Consider the following 23,801-nt stretch of genomic DNA (forward strand, 5'->3'; position numbering starts at 1 on the left):
TTCCCTAGAGATCAGCATATAGAAAATTAATCTGAAAACAAAACATCAAGGCTGAGGTTCCTGCCAGTGACCAGACACCCTTGATGCATTAAGACTGGTTTTGTCAGATGCCTCCCAGTGCAGATGGTGCCAGCTGTGCTCAGTGACACTGCTGCTCCCCAGCTAAAAAAGGCTACATGACACCTAATACTGAAACTGTACTAGAAATTCCTAGCATGCATAGGTCTTGGGGGACTAGGCAAATATGCCTTGCCCAGACCTGAACTGGTTAGTTCAGTATCTGTGGCTCTTGTGTAACCATGGTTGCTCAACGCAACCCAGGAAAAGAATGGCTCACAACAGGTAACTAATTCCCTCCACTCCTGGTAGGCAACAGAAGGAGGCTAATTGTGTTGTACAGGGAAAAACAAAATCGGGGTGTGTTTCCAGGATACCCTTAAAAATCCTGACTGAACTGGGAAATTCCACTAAGTGAAAGGAATCGGGTTGAAACAGCCTTGAAATACAGTTTGGCTTAAAATAACTGAATTGAAATACCTGGCAAAAGGAAGTAAAGATGAGGATGGGAAAAAAAAAAAGAAAAAAGAGAAAAAAAAAAAAGAGCAAAACACATCCTCTCCAGTACTTATTACCACCAAAAAGCCACCTGTTGGAATGTGCTGCTTTGTAGTGGGGTTTTTTTTGTAAACAAATCATTTGAAAATTGATTTTGCTAACACTTACAGCTCGAGGAAATCAAAAGGTATTGCAATCTGTTATTTCAGACAATGAAAAACTCTGCTCTATGTTTTTTCCATTTCTACTCTCATCACTGGCCATTGAGACAGCATGTGTAAAAACTCCAGGCTTACAAATTAACTTACCTCCTGGTAGATTCAGTCAGCAATATCAGTACATACAAGGATTGGCTTCCCAGTGTCAGAATGCAATATCCCATCAATGGATAAGTAACAATGACTAAGGCAGCATAAATTGGTTACTACATGCGCCGGTCATGGAAAGAAGTACATGCTATAAGGAGAAACGCTGCAGTTGCCAAAACTGAAAGTTTCCTTATAAATCATCATTGAGGGTCTCCAGGCTCTGAGCTCCTGAATGTGCTAGCCCTTTGAATTTTAGGCATATTTTCTACCATTAGACATACTACAGTAACATGTAAATTATACCTCCACAGTTGCTTGCTAAATATCTCCTGAGGTTTCCCTAATTGTGGTTGGTATCATGCAAGCTAACACAAATTCCCAGCACCCACATTCGAAGTCAGCTCTGAATACAAAGCAAAGAATTTCAGCTTGGGCTAAGCACCAATGCCAGAGCATCCAGAGGATTTCTAGTTTGATGCTGGCTTGTGGCCAGGTCATTCAGATTACAGAATAAGAAACTCAGACCTACTGGCAAAGGAATAATTAGATACATTTTCCTCAGAAGGACAACAGAAACACAGATTTTAAAAAAGTGTATTCAAATGCATTATGTTACGTTTGAATTAAATCACACCAGATTGATCTCACTCATGATTCATATTTTTTTAAAATACCAGCAAGTAGAAAAGAAAGATACATTATCCATGACAGTTTTAAGGTGCTAATCTTGTCCTCCAGTTTGACAGTAGTTCCTCAAACAGGCTTTTTTTCAGAAGTTAAAAAAATAATTATGGTTATTCTTCAGAGAAAATTTCTATTTTGTTTTCAGTCTTTTCCATTTTTAAACAAGGTTCTTCATTTTAACATAGGTTAGGTAATTGCAGTGTTTTAGTGAAGTATCTTACTTTATTAAACACAACAAACCAGAAGAAAAAAAAATCAGAATGGCTTTGTAATGAAGTAAACTCTCTCCCCCCCTTTTTAATTAGACCACCTCACTTCAAAAGTGTAAAGGCACAGAACAGAAGCTACTACCATTTCTGTTTAATGGGGAGATTCTAAATTTCTTACCTGTAAGTGAAGTATTTTAGATTCATTATTCCGCAGCATTTCCTTCTGTCTTTCAATTTCTATTTCAAAGCTACAAATCTGATTATGTAAAGTTTGTATACTCTTGTTCTTTTCCAAACTTTCATTCTGGAGCAAGGCCACCTGGAAAAAATTCTAGAATTACTCCTGCCAAAGTTTGTTAAAATACCTATAACTTCATTAGTTTAAAACTATCTTAAACACATGAAAGGGATGAGATCCTAATAAAATCTCTCTCCATATCCTGCAAATAAATAAATAAAACCCAACTTTCTGATAGCTATTTTTGCACTTCCACAGTATGGTACTGGTATAACTTTGGCTTATGAAAGTGCAGATAGGACATAAAAACAGCAAAAGAACTTGTGTCTAAACGTAAAATTTTCTTTATGTTATTTAATAGCTTGGTTTCCTGGTTTCCACCAACTGACTTGGGAGTTGCTTGGAGTTTGGAAGAAACAACCTAATTCACTCTAGATCAGTGTTAAGAACTCGAGGCCTGCACAGAAGGGACACCAGAGAGAAGCTGAGCACTTGAAAAGATAGTTGGGGAGGGAACATTAATCTTCCCACCTACTCCCATCTATCCTGATCTACAGCAAATTTAAGGAAGAACCTCATCTGCAGGGGATTGGCTTGGTTTAAAAGAATGTGATGGTGATGAAAATTCTCAAAATGAGTGAATACAGAAGGTATCCATGCATTCAAAGGAAAATCCAAAAGGTGCCTACTAGTAGAAAAGAACAAAGAACTACAGGCTGCAAATTATATTCTCTCTCTGTATTGACATTTTATTAATTTATTCATTAGTGACTCATTCTGCTTTTAAAACATGAGCCTTGTTAAAGGAATATCATATGATTTATCTCCTTGGGGATGAAAGTAATACAGTAAATATTTTCCATCACACGTATTTTCTGTGCTTGTTCATTAATGTGGTTTGGAGAAGGGGGCTGCTTTGTGGTGCTGGGTTGCTTTTTTGAAAAAATCTAATTTGTCCCCAGGCAAGATTATTCAGCAGCAAAAGTGTAGAAAACAAACACTTGGCACAAGGTGATTTTAGACACGCCCTGACTAGTTCCACAGACAGATCTTTATTTGGATACGAAGCAGCACCATTTTAGACCCAGGAAACTCTCGATCAGCGTTTCACATTAAGACCAATTACTTGGATCCTTCATGTTCTCAAAAGATCTACAGCATGGCCCCTGACAGAGGTGCTAGTTTGAGGTCAAGCCATCTTTACCTCTGATGCGGGTGCCACTGCAGAATTCCATCACTCTACCCTCTAATCAGACATGGCCATCAAATCTCTTATGTGTCACTGCATTCCTAGCAGAATCTAATCTGTTAGAAAAGGTAAATAATTTCAATCTCTAAACTAGCCTAAACTAGACAAAGGACTGTCAAAGTCCACAGGCATTCAGCAGGTTCATCAGACAGGGGTCCAAAAATACAGAGATACCGTAACATATGTGTGGGTATCTACTTTCCAGTATAGTACAGTATGTGTGCACATACACACACATTGGTTCTGCATTTTATATATGGAAAAACTGTCAGAAGAAACCCAACTGAAATGAGACAAGGCTAATTTTGCCATGCAGAAAGAGAAGCAATACTGAGGCTGAAGGAATGCATGCCTAGGTACTAGAGAAGATTTTCAAGAACAAGTTTAAAATTAAACTAGTACCTCTGCCTCCCAGGTATTTCAGATCTGCTGGGCAGACACTTCATTTTTTTTGCATCCTCCATTTCCTTAATGAATCAGAGTTCTTTAGTTAACTATGATCTTTACATCCCCCTTTTCTCACTCTTTCCTCCCCAGGCCTCCCAATCACAAGGCAGTTACGCTCTGGGTCACTAAGCATTACATTTCCATTTTTGTACAAGTTATAAAATGTGGACCTGTCTCGTACTGAGATTTTCCACACAGTTTTACAGAACACAGAAAAGGAGAATTATGTCCTCCAGTCCTTAATCATACAGAACTGTCATTGCTAAGTCAGCAATTGTAGTTTGGCAGTAATTTGTGAATAAAAGAAAATATTTAACTCTAAATAGTTTCCTAACTAGAACTTTGGCATAAGTCTGTGGAACTTCAGTTAAAAAAAGGGTAAAGAAAACAGCATCTATTTACAAACGGCATCCTTTACTTCTTTGTCATATTTGAAATATTCCTAGAATAAAGTGCTATTATTCAGTCGTTTTTCAAACTAAGCTGTTGCTTATCACTGCTTACTAAAGAAGAATGGAAGAAACTTTATGCCACAAGGAACTATATTAAAGCAGGTCCCATATTTAAGCCTCATATTAAAAAAGAAAAAACAGTTTATACCAGTTTTCATTAAGAATGTGATGAAGCCACAAAATTACGTTCAACTGATTATTTCCACAAGACTGTGGGAGTTCAGTCTGCAAGCCTACCCCATCACAGAGTGAACAAAGCACCAAATTTTAATTTGCCCCACAAGGTTTTGATTCAAGATTTAACATCTGACCTTCTCTTACTGCTCTTTGCCAAGAGCACCATTCAATACCAAACTCCTGACTTAGCCAAGCTTTGCAGCTCTGAAGACTTTGCATACTCCACATGCACTGTTAAAGAACATGGTGACTGGGAGAAGGTAACTTCTCCTTTCCCCTCCACACATATCACAGAATACCCCAAATTAAATCTTGATCCTAGAGAACCCAACAAGACTTCCACTGACTTCAGCAGGGCTAAGATTTCTGAGGTACTCATCAGTTAAGTTAACTTTGCACTGTTGTTCTTCAGCGCATTGATTAATTTTTTCCTCAAAGAAGAGCACAGTAATGCAGTTACAAATCATTTTGTTACCCTACCCTACAATAAAGTCACTGACATATGACATGTGGTTAGCTATTCTGGTAACTTGGCACTGTCTTGGGATTTCCAGTGATTCAACTCTTTATTATGAATAGGAAGAAGTCTACAAAGCAGGAAGTGAAAAAAAAAAATGGACATACAATGATAAGCAGTTATGTCCTAAATGAAAGTTAAAAAAAAGAAAAAAATTAAACATAAAAGAGTATTAAAGTATATATTCTCTTTGCTCTGTAAGAGACAAACACAGAACTGCCGGGCATTTTTTAAATGACAAAGCACCTCTCAGGACACTAACAAAAGACAGAACATGATCTATTCTGGAAGTCACAGGGAACGTGGGTTTTTTTCCTATGATGTAAAATAAATTGTATAATTTTAATCAGACTAATGAAAAACGAACTAAGGATATGAGTCTGTATCTGTTAAAACTGAAAAATGTACAGTTCCTACATTAACAAAGTTTCACATGCAAAAGCAAACTTAAATAATATTATGGATTGTCAAACTAAGACCTACCTACACACATAGGAAAATTTTGTCTGAAAAAACCCTACATTAGACCTCTCCCAGGTTCAGTGGTTTCCTTAAGAGTTCAAGTTCCTTCAAGTTGAAAAACAAGCAGTTCAGGGACAAACATGCTGGGGACAAAAAACTGTATTATGCTCTTCTAGTTAACTCCTGCTTTAAAACTACACTTCCTGTGGCGGCAGGACCTTGCTGGAGATCCACACAGAGAGATCACTGTAGCCCAAGAAGGGAATAAGCTGTCTAGACAAGAGTTTGCTAAACTCCAGCTTGTGGTCTGCTGTGAGATGACAGAAATTCTAAGCCACACATATCCTAACTGTCACTGAGCTTACACTGGAATTGCTACGTATTCAACTCATTCCAGAAAAGTCTGAAGGGGCTCCTGACTCTTGTGCCTGCATTAGTAAAATGGTTTGGTAATTCTGGGATCTTTTTTCCCCCCTAAAAATACAGAAACATTATTTTAATGTCTATGTCAAATTTTTTCGAAAAGATTGAAGAAACCCGTGATCTGTTCTGAAGTTTTGTATTTTTAAGTCAAAGCCTTGAATTTTATTTGCAGAACAGGTGGTTAAGTCATCCAAATTATTCACAAGATCGTAGCTGAGACTGACTGATATGACTCCCAGCATCTCCCAAATCCCAAACAATTTAAAACCAGGAGTCCCAAGGAAGCACTGCAACATGAACTTCATTCTGGTCTAGCACTAAATCAGACATCATCATGCCCATGAGACACAATATGTTTAATTAACCTTTGCAGGTCATTAAGTTTGGAGAGCTAGAACAAAAATAAATTAAATAACCAGTTTATTACATACTTCTAATAATGTTATTTCTGGAAGGATGCTGAGGTAGCAAAAATACAGCTCATAGTGCTGCCACAGCTTTCTGGACCCTCCATTTTGTAAGAAAGCAGCACAGAGAGGAAATTTAATACTGGACTGTTTATCAATGTGAAGAAAGAGTTTTAACTAAGTTACCAATGAGGAAAATTGTACATGGAGTTGCGAAGCCAAGTTTCTCACAGCATTTTATTATATAACAAAGGTACCAGATGCCAAATGGCTTGATAGCTTTTGGAGCCTACTAGTGCTTTAGCTGTACTGCTGAACAGCTGCGAAACAGAAAAAAAGCCCTTCTTCCAGTGCTTTTATATGATTCAAAGAAGTCAATGAAAATTAGAAGTGAGTAGAAGATATACCTTATTTTCTAGAGCATTGCTCCACTCTTTCAATAAGTTAACATGCTGCACTGCTGAGCTGGCTTCATGTGCTTTAATTTGTTGGTTTGTTCCCTGTGACAACAAAGAATTTATACATTTTAGCCAATTCCAGTTCTTTTAAACCTACAAAGAAAGAGTATATCAAGACATCGAACCAACACTACATACTTTGGTTCACTAGTGCATGTTGCAGAACTGTAGAGAGAAGGGAAATCTATTTGGGAACTTAAAAAAGTCAGGAATACATTTCATATAGCAAGTGTTTTATACAACTGCCATGTATTTCCATCCAGTGTGCTTGATAACTCAGAGACAATAAAGATGAATGAGAGTTACAAAATGAATTGTATTTTAGAGTCTTCTGTGTAGCTTTGAACTAAATAAAGCACAATAAACCCCCTGAGTCATACAAAATCTAAAACGTCCAATTCCATTAACTGTAATTTAAAACTTCTGTTCTATTTCATGAACAGCTTCATAAGCACTACATTTTCCCCTCAGATGGGTATTGAAGACAAATATTTAAGATAAATTTATTATCACTGGAAACTGCCAGCTTTATAAACTATGTTGAGAGTTATTACAATGCCTAGTTTGTCATCTCAAGATGTTACCAAGATTGTTCTAAGATATTCAGATATGCTGCCTCTGCACAACCTTAAAAATGCTGTTACAAATAACCACTATATAGAAAGTTTACAGAACACACATAGATTATATACAGAGTACATAAGATGCAGACCATATTACTTCATTTGTATCGTGCTGCATTACACCTACTTCAGTAAGTGCTTTGCAATGCAGAGTATATTAGCTTTGATGGTAGATATGCTGCAGAAAGGGTTTCAATGATCCTCAAGGTATGTACTCTATATAAAATACTAAAAATATATATGTGGATATATGTACATATATGCACACATATACATACATAAAATGAATGGCAATACATACGACATAACAGTGGGCAGGGTTAGGCTCTACCACTAAGAGCATTACTGTTAACACTTAAAAAGATGAATGCTCATTGTTTAACAACCTGGAAATACCTGCAGGAAGTAGTCTATTGAGAAGTGTTGCTCCTTACAGTTCTTGTGTCTTTAAATTGTCGTGGGCTAAGAAATTAATCACACTATCAGATAAACTCCATTTTTTCCTGTCAGCAGTTTCTGAAATGTCCTGACTAATCTCTTTGTTATATAAGCATTGAAATTCCCCAAGATATATGGTAAGGGAAGGAGAATATTGGAAGGGACTGGAATAATAATACTGAAACTAAACTCTGAGGTTTGGTTTTTTTATTTTTTTTAAATATTGCAGGGATTGCCAGGATTAAAATCCAAGACTTTTTTTAAAAAATAAATTTCATGCTTTGATTATACACCTATGTGCACACAGACATATTAATGCACATAAAAATATGTGTTTTAAGTGTGCTAACCTATGTTTAACCTTAATAAAAATATTAAGACACACAAATGAGAGAAAATATAAACATACTTATCTCAAGAAAATGCTTTCATAGAAACAACTGTAATTGTTAGTCTATCTTCTGAAGAACTAAAGAGTTTCCTCTTACCCTAAGTTAACAAGTTCTTCAAATGCATGATCTTCCTATTTCAACAAGATATACTTAATAACTGAACTCCAAAAACCACTGCAGGAATATGTGGGCTTTTCATGTTGTATATTTTTAAAATGCAAAACCAAACATCTGCTGTATAATCACTTGGTGCAACTGGATGACTTTTTCTTAACCAAAACTACAGAAGTCCAGAACTTGCATGTCAATTAATTAGGTTCTATTTGCAGACTTTCATCAATTGGGAAGTATAATTGTTATATACTGACCTGAAAAGTGCAGCCATAACGCTTAAAACTACAGGTACTTGGGGCATTAATACATTCTGACAAATGTGCATTCAACTGCAATAGGAAAAAAATGTGAGTTTTGGCAAAAAGACTTTTGCATGATAATGCTCAAAACATAAAGGGCAGAGGTTATCAGGTTTGTATTGTGTGCCATTTGCAGAACATACAATACACATGTGTATATTTTCTCCAGTCTGATCTCAAATGCAAATTCTCTCTATACACATATGTAAACCACACGCACATGCCAATACAGTATACAGTGTGATACATTTAAAATACAGTGAAACTTCTGCTAAAGACTATTTCAATAGGCAACCCATTTGGAAAAAAACAAACAAACAAACAAAAAGAACATGCTACAATTATTTGATTTCATTTGACTTTAGTGAATGACTAATCTTTTCTCCACAAGTGATTTTTTTTTTTTTACTGGTGCTCTGAGCAAGTCTTAAGATCAGTTTCACTGTAGTAAAGTACATTTTTTTTCTAATCCTAATTTCATGAGGAACCAACTTTTCAAAACATAACATGCAATTCTCAGTGCCTAAACTTAACAGTTAAATTACACAAAAAAAAAAAGACTAAACAAGTACTGCATGAAACAGACAAAGAGTTTTAGAATAGGTACAGTTAAGTAACTTTTAAAAAATGCAGTACACGGGATTAAAACTAATTAGTAAAATGCCTGCATTTTTCACAGATTGAGATTTAGTCCAATATCTTGGGTAATTATGAGCACAGACCACTTTTCATTTAAAAATAAACCAATTCACAGAAGCATATACATATATACAGACAGCAGCCATTGCAGCACAGAGGGCAGCAGCTGGATGCAAACTGCCTAGAAGTTGGAGCAGAGAGACATTTTTGGAAAGGACAGTGCAACAGACACTCTCTTCAAAAACAGGGTCTGCAGTTTGTATTTCCCACAAAGCAGACAGGAGCTAGAGCCTTGCTCCTCAGCTGGCATCACTGTTTTGGGTTTCAAAAATCTCATTTGAAATTCCCACACCTTAAGCCCCACATGACTCAGCTCATCCACCTCCCTGGGAAGAAGTGGTGAATCAACACTGCTTTGAACATGTAGCTCTGGAACAGACAGGACAGTCTTTAAAATCTGATACCGAGATGCCATCGGTCACTCATCTCTGAGATGCACTTGTTATCTTCTAAACACTATCCATAGAAATTCACACCATAGTTTCAAAAGACATGTAGTTTAAAAAAAAAAAGAGAACAAAAAGAAAGAAATGTGTGGTCTAACAGGTTTTGCAAGAATGCCACATTTTCCAACTTCTCAAAACTATAAGTCTGCCACAGAGTTATGAATTAAACATGAAAATTGTCTTTTATTCTACAGTAAGATATTTGCTTGTACACTACAGAATTTTCTCAAACTGTTAGGCAGGCATTTTCCCATTTTCTGCATTAGATTCATTGTCCCTAACCATGCAGTTAAGTAATATATACATTTTCACAGTATCAGAAAAAAAATTAAGCAACATACAGCAACAGATGATGCAGGGCAAATAGCTGTTTAAAGTTCTGTTTCTGCCTACAGTTTCAGAACCCCATTCTAACTGTGTGTGTAACAACCCAGGCTTTAATGGGTCTGTTCTTACAAGCACTCAGATACACCTCTTCTCAAAGTAACTGCAGAAGTCAAGGTTTAAGAATATGCTAAAGTGCTCTAGAACCAGGATCTAAACTTGGAAGTAAGCACTGGGAGGACTGGTCAGTATGCATATTTTCTCTTTTCTTAGAAGCTCCATTTCTCCTAATAAATACAGTATCTATGATATATTTTGTATTTCATTATCTTGGAAGAGAAGACTGCATTTGACTTTGGCAGGAGCCTTATGTGCCTTCTGCACTATGCCACAATTAATAATTTACAAGTGCAAGTGAAAAATGGTATGAATCTAACTCAGGAAGTAAGTAGTAGAGAAAAGAGAAAAGCTCATCCTTAGATCAGAAACTTTATTTTCCTTAAGTGGGCCTTACAGAGTGATGAAGACTTCAATAAGCTCTTCCCTATCTTTGGTAAGTTCGTTCTATTTTTTAGGAAAAAAAATTAAGTACATCAATTTCGACAAATGCTACTTCTGTCTTTTCATGTACAAGAACACAGATCTCTTCAAACAAGCCAGGTTTTAATTTTTTTTGATCTGGTCTACATATTATTGCAAGTTTCTATACATTAAGAGAAATTTTTATGCATTCTTGCATCTGCTGTTGGAGTATTGAACTCATATTAATCTTTATCTTATACTGTTTCTTTAAGTATCAGTTACTATTTTTTCCCCTAGATTTAACAGATTTAAACATAATTTAAGTTTTTCAATGAAATTACACACTTCTATGATTTTTCTAGTCTTTACTAAACTCTTGTCAATGTGCACTGAATTTTAGTTCTCTATTTTTATTTTATTATAAGCTAACTACCCCAAGATGCTGCTCTACAGTGCTAAAATGAGAGAAGGGCAGGGGGAGAGCTAGTAAAAATGAAAGTAGGAAGGACATGCGCTAATCTTGGGCAAGCCAAGTGTAATAATGACTCAAAACTAAGAAACTGTTTATTTTTAAATAGTTTTTCAAGAAATCATTAAAAATATTTGAGCGTTATCACACTTAACTGTGTGGTAGAAAAAGCTTTCTTTAGATCTCACATTTTAATAAGGAAATGGCTTCTGGCAAAATTCTTGCGAGATCTTACTAAAAAAATTATTCAATTTTTCAGCACAACATTGGGTATGACTTCTTACCTCGCTCCTCATGAGTGTTTTAACACTACATTTATGAGGACATGAAACCATGACACACGGGCAGTCTGTATCTTCATGTTTCTACAAAGGAAAAAGGAAACAAACCACAAATCAGTTTTTACTGTTTAATTAAGAGAGGACTTACAAAGAAAAGCATTCTACAATAATTAAAAAGTCCCACAATATTTTTTTCAATGTTTATCCCAACTGGGCTAGACAGAACTGAAATTGCTCAAGCATCAGTTTATACTTTTGATAGAGGTGTTGATATTCTGAAGTGAAAACAAGGGTTTCTTTGTGTTTTACCATGCAAAGCAAATCTATTCACTTACAGTTTTATTGGTTTTATTTTGCACAATGAAACAGTAATAGGAGTCAAGTTTTCTTCCCCAAGAATTGCTCACAAAAATGGGCATCTTTAAGAGTAAGCAGAACCACTAAAATGTCCCTTTTAGTAAGAGTATACAGTGCATGGAACTTCAGAAATGTACATTGCCCACTCTCAGAGAATCTCTTGCCTATGTATGGATATTCCTCTTCCAATATTTTCTAATTTTGATTCCCAAACACCTGATACTAAGTCTCACTACTATATACCCAAAGTTCAAAGAGATGCTGAAATTTTGTGATGATTCTGGGCAGGTATTTTAATCTGAACCCAGATGATGACAGATACTTCAGCATGGCTGTCAAACCCTATCACCATAGGGAGGGAAGAAAGTCAGGCCTGAGATAACAATTTACATTTCCTCTCAGTTTTCTCAACAAAATGAAAAATTCATTTCTCGTCAAGTGACACATCCCATTCAACTTGAAACACAGTGTTTCATTTCTGGTACCTAGGAACAGCAAAGGAAACAAAGGTCTAGATTTATAAGCCTGTTAGAAAAGGAAGAACAAATTGCATGCCCTTTTTGCCCAGTAACGATGTCTATTTTTTTGAAACAAAACCAAGATATAAAGGAGATCTAAGCTCCCAGATGTGAAAGGCCTTGGTTCAGAACTCTGGCATAAGTCTGCCAGTATTTGAAAATACTACCTCCTTGCTTTTAAAACACCATCAGGTGTGCTGTTCTGACACAAGTCTGTCCTTCCATCCTCCCCATCCGCACGCACTCACTCTGCGTAGCACGTGCAGACAGTCACAGCGACAGAGAGCAAGGAACCCGCAGCTGCTTCGTAGCCAGAGAGCCAGGACAGCCTCCCAAAGCGTGGAGGTGAGGAGCTATCTTCATTCCCTCCCCACTAGGATACCCAGCCAGGAGTGATGCCAGTGCCTCTCCTCAGAACACCCTCTGTCAGGGTGACAGTGGTACTCTTCTGATGAGCAGAGACCCAAAGGACCACTCCTGCTCAGGGTCAAGAGCTGGACCTGGGCCCCCTCATTCTGAGCTGTGCTGAAGGGAGACATCAGACAGAACCATGTGGCTCTAAGAGCCTAGTGCCCTGCAAGCTTCTTTAACAATTTATCAACTACAAAACCAGAAAAGTAATACTGCCTTCTAACATTAATTCCCTAACTCTCTTCTTTAACCTACCCAAACTAACTGACAAAAGCTACGACACTGACTTTTGGTTCATGTTACTTCTCAGCATTCTCTCCAGTTCTCACTCCACATCCCAGTTTCATCCCACTGAAACTAAGGGAAGCCTTTCCAATGACTCCAGGATATCCCAGAGTAATCCCAGTCTAGTGGCAGAGTCCTCTTCCGTACTGACCAGCTAAATTTGTGACAAAAAAACCCACAACTTTTTCGATGGTTTAAAGAAAAGACATTAAGAAGCTAACTCAACCAAGTGACCATGCAGGCAAGACAAATGCAATCTAAGAAAGTTCTAGTAACATTGTTAACTTGCTGGAGTCTGCCTCCAACAAGGGGGATTTCCTACCGCATGGGTCATGGGATTCTATGAAGACACGAACCACATGTTCTCCAGTAAAATTATTTTGTTTCCATTTGCATACCTTTTTTCTCAGTCTGCTCCCTCTATATCCGTTTTCAGTTCAAGTCACCGAGGCCAGCTTCAGTCATTATTACAGCAGAGAAAATTTTAGGCTACATAAGCTAGAGATGAACTCAAGTTCATCTCTAAAAATCCAGTTTTGTCAACTAGGTGATGAAACTCAAATGAGAAGTCAAAAGAAGCCTTCCAGTACCTAAAGGGGCCTACAGAAAGCCAGAGAGGAACTTTTACAAGGGCAGGTACTGATAGAACATGGGGGAAGGGCTTTAAGCAGAAAGAGGGCAGGTGTAAATTAGATATTAGGAAGAAGGTCTAGACTGGGAGGGTGGTGAGGCAATGGAGCAGGTTTTCCACAGAAGTTGTGAATGCTCCCTAAAAGTGTCTAAGGCCACACTGGATGGGGCTTTGAGCAACCTGGTCTAATGTAAGGTGTCCCTGCCCATGGCACAGGGGTTGGAACTACATGATCTTTAAGGTCCCTCCCAGCCCAAGTCATTGTGTGATTTAAGATTCAAAAGGAAAGTTTCATTAAGCTTCTGATTCTTATTACTGAAGTACAACGAGGTAACATTTTAATCAGGTTCCAACAAATAAACCCATCTGCATTTCTATAACCACTGAACTTTTAAAAATCTAGACAAAACAAAAATCAAAAATAGCAGTCAATTGCTAATCATCTAGTTGCAGAGCTTTCTGCACCCTTAAAGCAGCATAGAAGCAAAACTGTCCTCCTTTTATGCATGGTGGTACCAAATTAAATACAATAAACAGAGTAACATCTCAACATCAAACTACATTGTTAGTAAACCACTTTGGCTTTCTGCATCAACCAGCCCTATAACCTCTTAAAGCAGCTCAAAATTCTACTTAAGGTTCTGGAGAACAATTACTTTATTTACAAACACTCTTTTCTGTACTTCAGAGTAATATGCCACTCTTGTTTCCAATATGAGTGTCTGTTTCTCTGTGAATTAAAAATCTTACAGCCTAAAACTTGTCTCAACCTCTCAGTATCTTGAAAGTTACCAGTAGTTCAAAGATTTCATAAGTGTTACATCCGTCAACAACTGATAAAAGGGAAAGCTCTTAAACTAAAACAAAGTTCTATGCTCCTCAACGTATAAGGATTTCAGACTCAAAAATTTAATTACATTACTCCTATAAAAAGAAACTGCCTACAAGGAACCTGTGAGCATGTTGCTTAGATATGGAAAACCAGTCTGTAGACATATTTAATACTCACTGATTTTGTCTGTTGTGACACTACACATTTTTTTAATATCACTTTTTGCCTCACATCAATTCCCAAGCCTAATGATAATTCTGGAAGAACAACATGATCTAACTAAATACACTTTCACCTCTGTATCAGAATGTGTCAGAATAAACACAGTGCAAATTTAATTTTTTCTGTGTATTTTCACATCTCAGCCACCTTATTCTAGGTCATTGCAATTATTACAGTACCAGCCCCTGCAAGGATGCACTCAAATAACCAAAAGCCAAATCTAAATCAGAACTTGAAGAGATTCTATTTACGCCTTTTTGTAACAACATCTCTGAGCAAAGAACCCTTCTCATCATTGTGAGTCTTCATCTAACAAACAATACACAAGAACAAAAATGAAATTTTCATCACTCTTACTATACTAAGAAGGTCTGAGATCCAACACCATCAAACTACAGAAACTACGGAGACAGAATTTTTAAGAAGTGTTAAAGTTATAGCAAGATAGATTCAGCATAATACCTTTCAACGTGAAATGCCACAAACAGTCAAGTTACAATTCTATGTGTAAAGTAAGCATGACTTTCTCAGTCTCTGCTCTATAATTCTAACTCACAATATGCTGCTTATCAGACAACCTACTCTGATGCCAAGAACAGCAGCAACTCACCCTGGGCCTGTCATGTAACGCTACTGGTTATGCCAAGACACAATTTGTTTTTACATTGTTTCTTCCCTTCCTCTCATAACAGATCACACAGTACCCAAGATGGATTAGGCAGAAAAATGCTGTTTCTCCTGTCAGTTGCAATGTTTATGCTTTTCCTGCATCTACTACTGCATCTAACTACCTGTTATCATGGTAGTTGCAGTTTTTTATCTAATTTTAAAAAAACTAAAATGCATAGCAAAATTCACTTTAGTATCAATATTAGGTAGAGGATTTGATTTTTTTAAAATGCAGTATCTGAACATCAGAATAAAGGAAGTGCTTCCTAGTCAATGCAGGTTTTTTTCCACAGGAAAAAAAATGTATTTTGAAAGTCAGCCTATTTTCTCTTTAAACTTATTAATCCTGGCTGAGAGGCCAAAGTTGTTTTGGCAGCTACAGAGAGGGACAAGAAGAGTTATTATTCCACATTAATGTAGAGAATCTTGATCTATATACACAAGAAAATACTGCACCTGCAACATAATCATTGGGACTTGGCTTTTACAGTATTTACAGGTTGTCTCCCGATATTTACAGGTCTTCTCTACATGGTCCGGCAAGTCTTTTCTCAGTATTTTTTCTTTGCAATCAGCACGAGGACACGGGAGTTCTTCAAACTGACAATCAGTTCTCAAATGCATCTGAAAGATAAAAAAAAAAAAAGTCAGTCCAACTAAGTTTTGTACGTGTCTATCCTCTGAAGATATCCAACATTAAATAATTTCAGAACTAAAGGAAGTGAAGTTATTTCGTGCACTGTATCACACAAGAGCAAACACTAACAAATCTACTCAGGAATACATTTCTGACTGTACAGTCCCTTTACTTAGACAACAGATTTCACTGTATTAGAGAGGTACATGAGCTACTTCTACACTAAAAGTATTCTAACACAGTCCAAAACTCCACCCAGGCTATTTAAACAAAAGGTAAGCATTCCTTTTCAAAGTATATTATTCCACATAAACACAAATGCTGCTTTAAGTGGTTTAGGTACCTGAGCTTACTCATTCAAAGGAAAAACCTACACATCTCCCTGCAAACTGGTGTGTAGCCATACCTTACAATTGTTAAATTACTGGATTACTGCTATGTCATGCCTTCACAGAAAAAAGCCACCAGTTACTTTGCACAAGTCTGGACAAGCCAAAGGTTTAATTTCACGCATAAACCACCACTTCCATGAGAGGATTAAGACTGGTAAATAAAAATAAAACCACACCAAAACAGAAATCATATTTCTCACATTTGTAAAGTACACATTAAGATCCTTCACAATTTTAGTTCTCCCTCTAGTTCTCATTTACATTTCCAAGCCTCAGTATCATGCAATCACGATTTTTTACAATTCCTTACAGCTCATCAAAAAACCAAGTTTCAAAGTAGTTTAACTCTATTATGACATTTATAAATTAAATTAACCACTAGCATGAGCAAGTCAACAAATTGACTGGGATTTTAATTTGCAAGGTTTTTCCCCTTATTCTTTAACTCAAAAGGAAGCTTACGATTTTTAGATTAACTTACCAGTAATTGACCCAAAGATAGTTGTTCCTTACAGCCCTTGTTTTCATTTCTGCAGTATATCTGAAGGGCAAGTAGTTCTCTCCTGCAACAATTATCCTTAAATACCTGAAAAATCAAAAATCACTTTATTGTAGAAACTGAGAACCACTCAAGGATACACAAGTTCAAAAAAAGTGGAGGCCATGCAATTTGGCTACAGCAGTGTCATTTAATTCCAGCTTTATGAGCCAGAAATAAAATCCTGCCATTCAATTTCTCTTGAATGTGCACAGCAGTGAGGTTCCCCCACTATGAAGCAGCCCAGTGAAATGGAATATTTTTACAGGTAGTCCACTACTGTTTCAGTTTTACTGTAAATGCAATAAAGGGAAAGGTACAAGAAAGGACTAAATTTGTTGCTATCTGCTCGCCAATAACAGGCCTGCATAAGGTAAAACTCTCTACATTGTTTGGGAAACTGTTGTATTAGGCACAATTCCATAAGGCAAAAGAGACTCAAAGTGCAGTGGTTCAGAGGGCAAGGATTTCAGGGAAGGTGGTCCCAAAATGACTAGAGTGTGGAAGCAAGCTGGAACACTTGCTTACACTTCATTAGTAACACATAATCACAGATATTTTCTAAGGTCTTGGACTGGAGGAGGTTTATTATTTCACAGTTAAGCAGGCTTTAACTATCTCTCAATTTTCATGTTTCTAAGCACTTTCAGCATATTTTGCCTACAATTAAACAAAGTTACAAATAGGGATCTTGGGGTTTGGATTTTACACCTTTTATGGGTGACACCTCATAAAAGACACAATAACTGCACTCTCAAGAAGCCCCATTGCTAAGGGCAGGAATTAGAGAGAGAGAAGGACTGAAGACCATTACTACTATTTTAAAGTCCAAAACCAAAGAAATAAAAACTTCTAGTTATTTTTCAACTGCTCTTATGGCTATTAAAAAACACCATTAAGAATCAAGTCCAATCTATGACTGCTCTGACAAATGGAGTTCTGTGATACTGTGTACACTGCAGCGCTACTGTAATTATAGAAAGGTTCTGCATGCTAACATTTAACCAAGAATTATGATCAGATCTGTCCACAGTGACTATGAATCTATCCCCAGTATCAGAGAAGGAGGAAACATTGCAATCATTCTCATCCGATCTCATCTGATACAGGTCACTGATTTCTATTTACTTTTCGGATGTGTATAGGAAGCTTAATGAATCAACAAATCTCATTTAAGTAATCAATTGCCTATACTGCAATATCTTTTCCAACGTAATTCACAGGGTTAGTATGCACAGTTTTGCTGACTAAAGTTAAGATAAGAGATTTTGGACTTCAGCATTCTGGTGAAAAAGTTTCCAGTTTGAAAAACAATGACTTGCACAGTTAGTCCAACAGGTATTTAGTATACACTGGTCTGCTGTTTTAGAGATATTTGAAATTTCATTAAAAATGTACACGTTTATGTATATTGAGAGCTAAAAAGTCAAGACTTAAAAGAACAAATAAAGTAGGCATCACGATTATTGGTCTGAGCTCCTGGAGAGTCCATCCGTGTCAAAACCAAATTACACCGAGTACTATTTAGAGAACTGTTCTGAGTTAAGACAAGGAGAGATTAATGTACCCACTAACCTTTTCTTGAAAATGGTTACTAATACAAGTATTCATTTAGGCAAAAAAGGCTACTAACACAAAGAATTTACTAAGCACTTCAGCAATATTGTAAAACCGCATAACCCATGACTAAGCCAAGAAAAATTTTCTCTACCCTTAACCTTTCAAAGGCAACAAAAAGTTTTGCTGTGAAAAACAGAGAAGAGAATATCACTGAAATAACTTATTCATACAAAAAGAATCTGATTCTGTTACCTTTACTGTAACTCTACACTGTCCTAATTCCCGTGTGGTTCACTGAACACCACATTATAAAAGAGATGAGTTCAAAGAGTAGACACTGATCTGGAGCCAAATCAGGAGCAGTGTTCATCTAGACCTATCACATCTCTGCATCTACAGGAATGGAATATTTCTTATCATCCTCCTGGTTGATAAGAAGACAACTGCAATGTGTTGCTGCAGCTCCCAACTATGAATACAAGATGTGACACCTGTCTGGACCTTTTGGAATGAGGCTGACATGTTGTTTTCTACCATGTGGTTAACAGGAATATATGAAAACACATAAAAAATATAAAATACATGGTTTAGGTTTTATAACAAAGCTGTCTTCCTCAGGCAGCTTATTAGGCCCTATGAAATAATTACCACAAACCAATAATGCATCTTATGTACACCACGCAATTCAACACTCTTGAATAAGAAACAGTTTTAACAATACCTTATCTTTTGCTATGCTTTCTTGACACGCTGTACATTTTGGACTAGAAGAACTGAAAAGAAAACAGAAAAACTATTTTAGCTCATCTGAATTTTTTTGCTACAAAAAATTCCATTTATGAGGCACTTGGTTACGATTATTCAATATATTTTAAAATCATTAAAAGTGGACATAGTTCATTATAATGAGAAAACATGATGTTATTTCAATAAATTTGAATGCTTGAGTTTTCAGTGGACAGTATCTGGCATTCCCAAAGAAGTAAGGCCACCACAATGCCTCCAGCCAACTGCGCAGTGATTTTCTTCAAGGTAGCAAAATTCATCCCCTATTTTCCAGCCTGCATCTGATCCACAATTGTCATCACTTCTCAGTCTGTGCAAACAGGCAAAATATTGTCTGTTCAATTATCCAGCCCTACAGCTGTTTCTGGCTCTGACCTGCCAGGTGTTGCCCCTAGAATCACAGAATGGATTGGGTTGGAGAAGAACTTGAAGATCGTCTAAGTTTCACTCCCCCGCCATGGGCAGGGACACCTTTCATTAGACCAGGTTGCAACGTTCCATTTTAGCTCCTTTTCCCCGTGTAAAATGGGCATGGTCAGACCGATCTCCCATGTAAAGCACCGAGACGAAAAGCACTAGGTAAAAGCTAGGTGAATTCCTTCATAAAGCAAGTCATTGACAGGCTAACTAAGTTATGGCTGCCAGCAGCAGTGCAAATCAATGTAAAAGGCTGAAAGAGTTCAATTACGTTATATAATCAGTACGGTTATGTCAAATCATCTCGCTGGCTTCTGCTCCTTGAACTGACCGTTCTGTGTCTCATCATATTTCTGAGCATCTTAACTACCTTGCAGCTTCAATATCTGTAATACTTTTCTCAAGTTAAAAAAAAAAAAGGGAAACTAATCTGCTTGAGGGCATATAGTGTTTCATACAATGTCATGCTTTCCTTGCTCTTACTGAATTCACTCAAGCATCCCACTTGCTTTTTCAAACTACTGTTGCATACTGAGCAGACATCTTTACTGCTTTATCCACACTAAATCCCAATTCCTTGTCCTCAAACAACCCTGGAGCAGAAGCTGCTAGCATATAATTAGTGTGTTTGTGCGTACAGTAGCATATCAACAGTGAATAAAACAATTTTGCCCAATACAGAAACATAAACCTATTTTGCTTTCAGTTTTATGGCACACTTTTTATTTCCCAAAAAAACCCACGTAAATTTAATTTCAATAAAGGATTTGTTTGCAACAAGCACTTAAATATCATGAAATAACTCAATGGTCTTATGCACATGTCCTTTTCAATAGCAGACTGGCTGGAAAGTCAGGAAAATGAAATCGCACATATATTCTCACTGCACTGTAATAAACACATGTGCATGTCTCACAGCAGGGAAGGAAAACTGCCCAGATTATAGCAATGCCAGAATTGTTACTGCTTAGATTGTCAAGGATCTGCTCTGTCCACCTGTGCACATCCAAGCATGGCAGGTGTTTGGGTTTTTTGCAGTCACTGTTATTAACCATGTAAGAGACTTCCAAAAATACGTATTGAGAAAAAAATAACTGCATTTCTTAAACACAAACTACACCTCACTCAACACTGGGTATCAAAAGAAAAGCTGGTGGGGTTTTTTTGTTGTTGTTGTTGTTGTTGTTTTAAATTTGACATGCTGTAGCACAAAACCTGCAGGAGTGGATTGGTGAGCTGTGGACTCTTGTATTTGCCCAGTAGAGAGACTATTCTTTCTCAAGAGACAGAGTATTGTAACATCTTTCATACTCTTTCACCATGCTGCATGGAGTCTTGACTTAGATATCTAAGTATTAGATATCAGATTACACTATTTCCAAGTGACATATAAACCAATACCTAGTGTCACAAAAAGTAAACAGGAGACCACCAAAACTCCCAAAGTCAAATCTTCTCTCTGTTAGCAGTCCAGTATGCAACATGTGTTGAGTCAAATCTCTTCTGTATTTCTGCTTTCCCAGTAGTAAATGAAAATATTCACTGCTTATTTATCCCAGGAGATTAAAGTTTGCAGAATGGCCTCCAAACATTACACCAAGTTTTGAAATCACACTGATGAATACATTCAGTACCAATGCATCAAAAGTTCAGAGGCAAAGAAATACACTTCTACTGATGCACAAATACTTCTTAAAAGCTAGATAGTCATTGAATGATTGCACTTTTACCTAGACTGGGAAAGACTGCACCTCTCAGCATTCATTTCTACATCATCCACTCACCCACTTTGCACTCTGGCCCAAGCATCTCAGTAATAGAGAAGCCAGTCTTTCTGACCCTCCTGCAATCCACAAAACACACAAGTCCCAGGACAAACAGCTGGAAGGGTTACAGAGGAACTGCTCCACAAGCAGTTACATTTATCCAAGGGGTCCCACCACTCAACTCTAAGGCTGGGTCCACAGCCATGTTAGTTCTCATCACTAAGGAATCTCTGCAAGCTCACTTCTCCACAAAGACACAATTTACTAAGTGTATTCAACACCAACCTAAACATGTTAGAAGTCTTGTGAAACAGCCACTCTGTTTAGCCTCCTCAGAGAATGAAATTCTTACCTAACACATCCTACGCAGGATTAAACCACTTTAACAACTCTTTCAACAATATTGATGGAAAGCTTAGCTGTCTTATCCTAACCCAGAGCACAGCACAAATGTTTGCACCAGTACACGGATAACAAATAATCAAGCAAACAACAGTGGAAGGCTGCTTTGAGCAGTCTATGTTAGCTTAACATATTCCTAAAGCCACAATGGTGTTCACGCTAATTTCAGTAGTTCACAACATTTAAGGGTATCAACATGTCCCATCACAACAAAAAACATACCTTAGCAAGGTATTCATGCAGGTTTCACAGAATCTGTGTCCGCATTCAGTCTGTTTAGGATTGCATAAGATGAGGCGACATTTTTCACATTTATACTTATCTTCCACGGCATTTACGAATTTCTCTTTGTAGCCACCTTGCTCTGGAACATAAATCGATGCTGAAGGACTGCGGTCAGGATTGGCTCTTTGTTGTACCATTTCTACAGATAAAGGGGGTTCTGACTTCTTACTGGTGTCCATGCTCTAAGATAGTTTCTGTGAATCAAAAGTGAGAAAAACTGAGAAACGAAGACCTCTTTTGCCATTTAAATAAAACAAATACAGTATCTGAGAGACTACATAAAAACAGAAAGCATCAGGAACACATACATGTCCACACATCATGTGAGCATAATACATACATAACTGCCTAAATATATTCAGCATAGCAAATCTGTGAAATACTCCACATGTTTCAAGGGCTCTAGAAGGTAAAGAATTAAAATCTGTTCCTGAAAGCAAAGTGTTCATTAATTATGGGCATGACTCTAGGAACAAATAAGGGATTCTTCCATATCTCCTTCTCTCTCTCTGTAAAGTATTGCTTAAGATTGAAGTTTCATCATGAGAGGAAGTAGCAAGGGGTGTGGTGAAGAAGGTGCACTGGTACAGGACCACACATGACACTGTTCAAATGCTACTGCAAAAGCACACAGCCACCAGTGTCCTATACAGGCTCCACTGACAACTCTTCCTGCCTGTTCCACGCAATAGCAAAGTGTAAGACACGTTGCTTTAAAGTCTGTTTTAGAACAATACAACAGGCTTTTACTTATTAGACACGTTCCCACCTTTTCATCACACATCCTCACATGAAGAGAACAAGTCACCAAAGTCTAACTGACAGCAGAGAAAGGCGTACATAACATGGCAATCTGATTAATTCACCAGGACTAAGCACAATTGACAGGTAGCTGAGAAAATAATTAATCCAGCTGAAGAGTAAATTACAGTACCTACTATCTTGGATGATGTTTCGTCTAGGTCAGCATGCAAAGCATTAGCGGAGCAACAGAGGAATAATACCCCAGATTAATTTTTAAAATGTGTTTTCAATAATTTCCTAGCTGATCTTATAATCAAACAAGCACAAGTGCTCTTAAGTAAACCTTAGAATATGGAGGAGAAAGCAGTTGGAGGATACAACACCGATTTATATATGAGAAATGCCTGGCTCTCTACAAGAGAAAGGCAAACTTCAATTCTCCCTCCATGTTAACTGATATTTGTGGTATAAACCTATTCCACTGCTCTACAGTTGCCTCAACTACTATAGTTGTAATTCAACTTTAAGAAGCAGAATGAAGACGAGTCCCAGTTCACTTCTCAATTACAAAAGTATATCCACCAATACCACAAAGGGAGTCAAAATGTCTCACATTCCAAATACACAAACTCTTTTGTACACAGTTTTTCTGATCTCTTATCTTTCCCTGCTAAGCCCAAAACAATGCACTTGTAACAAAATGTACTTTCCTGTAGATCATTTCTGCATTGGTACAGAATGCAACTTTTGGTATAGAATTCTCCATGCACACCAAACAGACAAGGAAGTTTGTTTGATTTCTCATGCTGATTGTTATTTACAGAAACAAAAGACAAAATCATTGTGACTCATTGCTGAGACCACTGCATGTTTTTACAACACTAGTTGAGCAAGGATAGAGGTGTTGAGTGAAGATTTCTCACTTTACTGCCCCCTAACCCAGGGGAAAGCCTCTCTGTATGTCCATCAAACAGAGAGAGCCCAAGGAAACCATCCTCATAACTCAGCACACAGATCCAATGATTGGGTCTTATTCAAAACCACCAAAACAATTCCCCAAACCCCCTCAAAAACAGGTTAACTGAAAGGCAACTATAAATTCTGATCCATAATTTGAATTTATTCAGAATGTTATTCTGTTACTTGTCTGCTCTTC

At 37.2% G+C, this 23,801-nt stretch overlaps 1 protein-coding gene across 7 annotated transcripts in view; it reads right to left on the reverse strand.

Moving 5' to 3' along the window:
* The window catches only part of TRAF3 (TNF receptor associated factor 3), a 70,132-nt gene that overhangs the window by 12,110 nt on the left and 34,221 nt on the right, over positions 1 to 23,801 (reverse strand). For 6 of the 7 annotated variants that reach the window (XM_027637960.1, XM_027637958.1, XM_027637957.1 and 3 more), the window contains 8 exons: positions 21,839 to 22,095; positions 18,967 to 19,018; positions 16,629 to 16,733; positions 15,575 to 15,742; positions 11,197 to 11,277; positions 8,408 to 8,482; positions 6,536 to 6,628; positions 1,935 to 2,075 (listed from right to left, as the gene is read on the reverse strand). In XM_027637960.1, coding sequence (XP_027493761.1) covers positions 1,935 to 2,075; positions 6,536 to 6,628; positions 8,408 to 8,482; positions 11,197 to 11,277; positions 15,575 to 15,742; positions 16,629 to 16,733; positions 18,967 to 19,018; positions 21,839 to 22,080 — 957 coding nt within the window. In that variant the 5' untranslated portion in view covers positions 22,081 to 22,095. The remainder of the gene's footprint in view (positions 1 to 1,934; positions 2,076 to 6,535; positions 6,629 to 8,407; positions 8,483 to 11,196; positions 11,278 to 15,574; positions 15,743 to 16,628; positions 16,734 to 18,966; positions 19,019 to 21,838; positions 22,096 to 23,801) is intronic. The other variant, XM_027637964.1, reaches the window with a different exon arrangement.

This window comes from Corapipo altera, unplaced genomic scaffold, assembly GCF_003945725.1.
Source record: "Corapipo altera isolate COAL_440 unplaced genomic scaffold, ASM394572v1 23, whole genome shotgun sequence".
In the NCBI taxonomy this organism is placed as follows: domain Eukaryota; kingdom Metazoa; phylum Chordata; class Aves; order Passeriformes; family Pipridae; genus Corapipo; species Corapipo altera.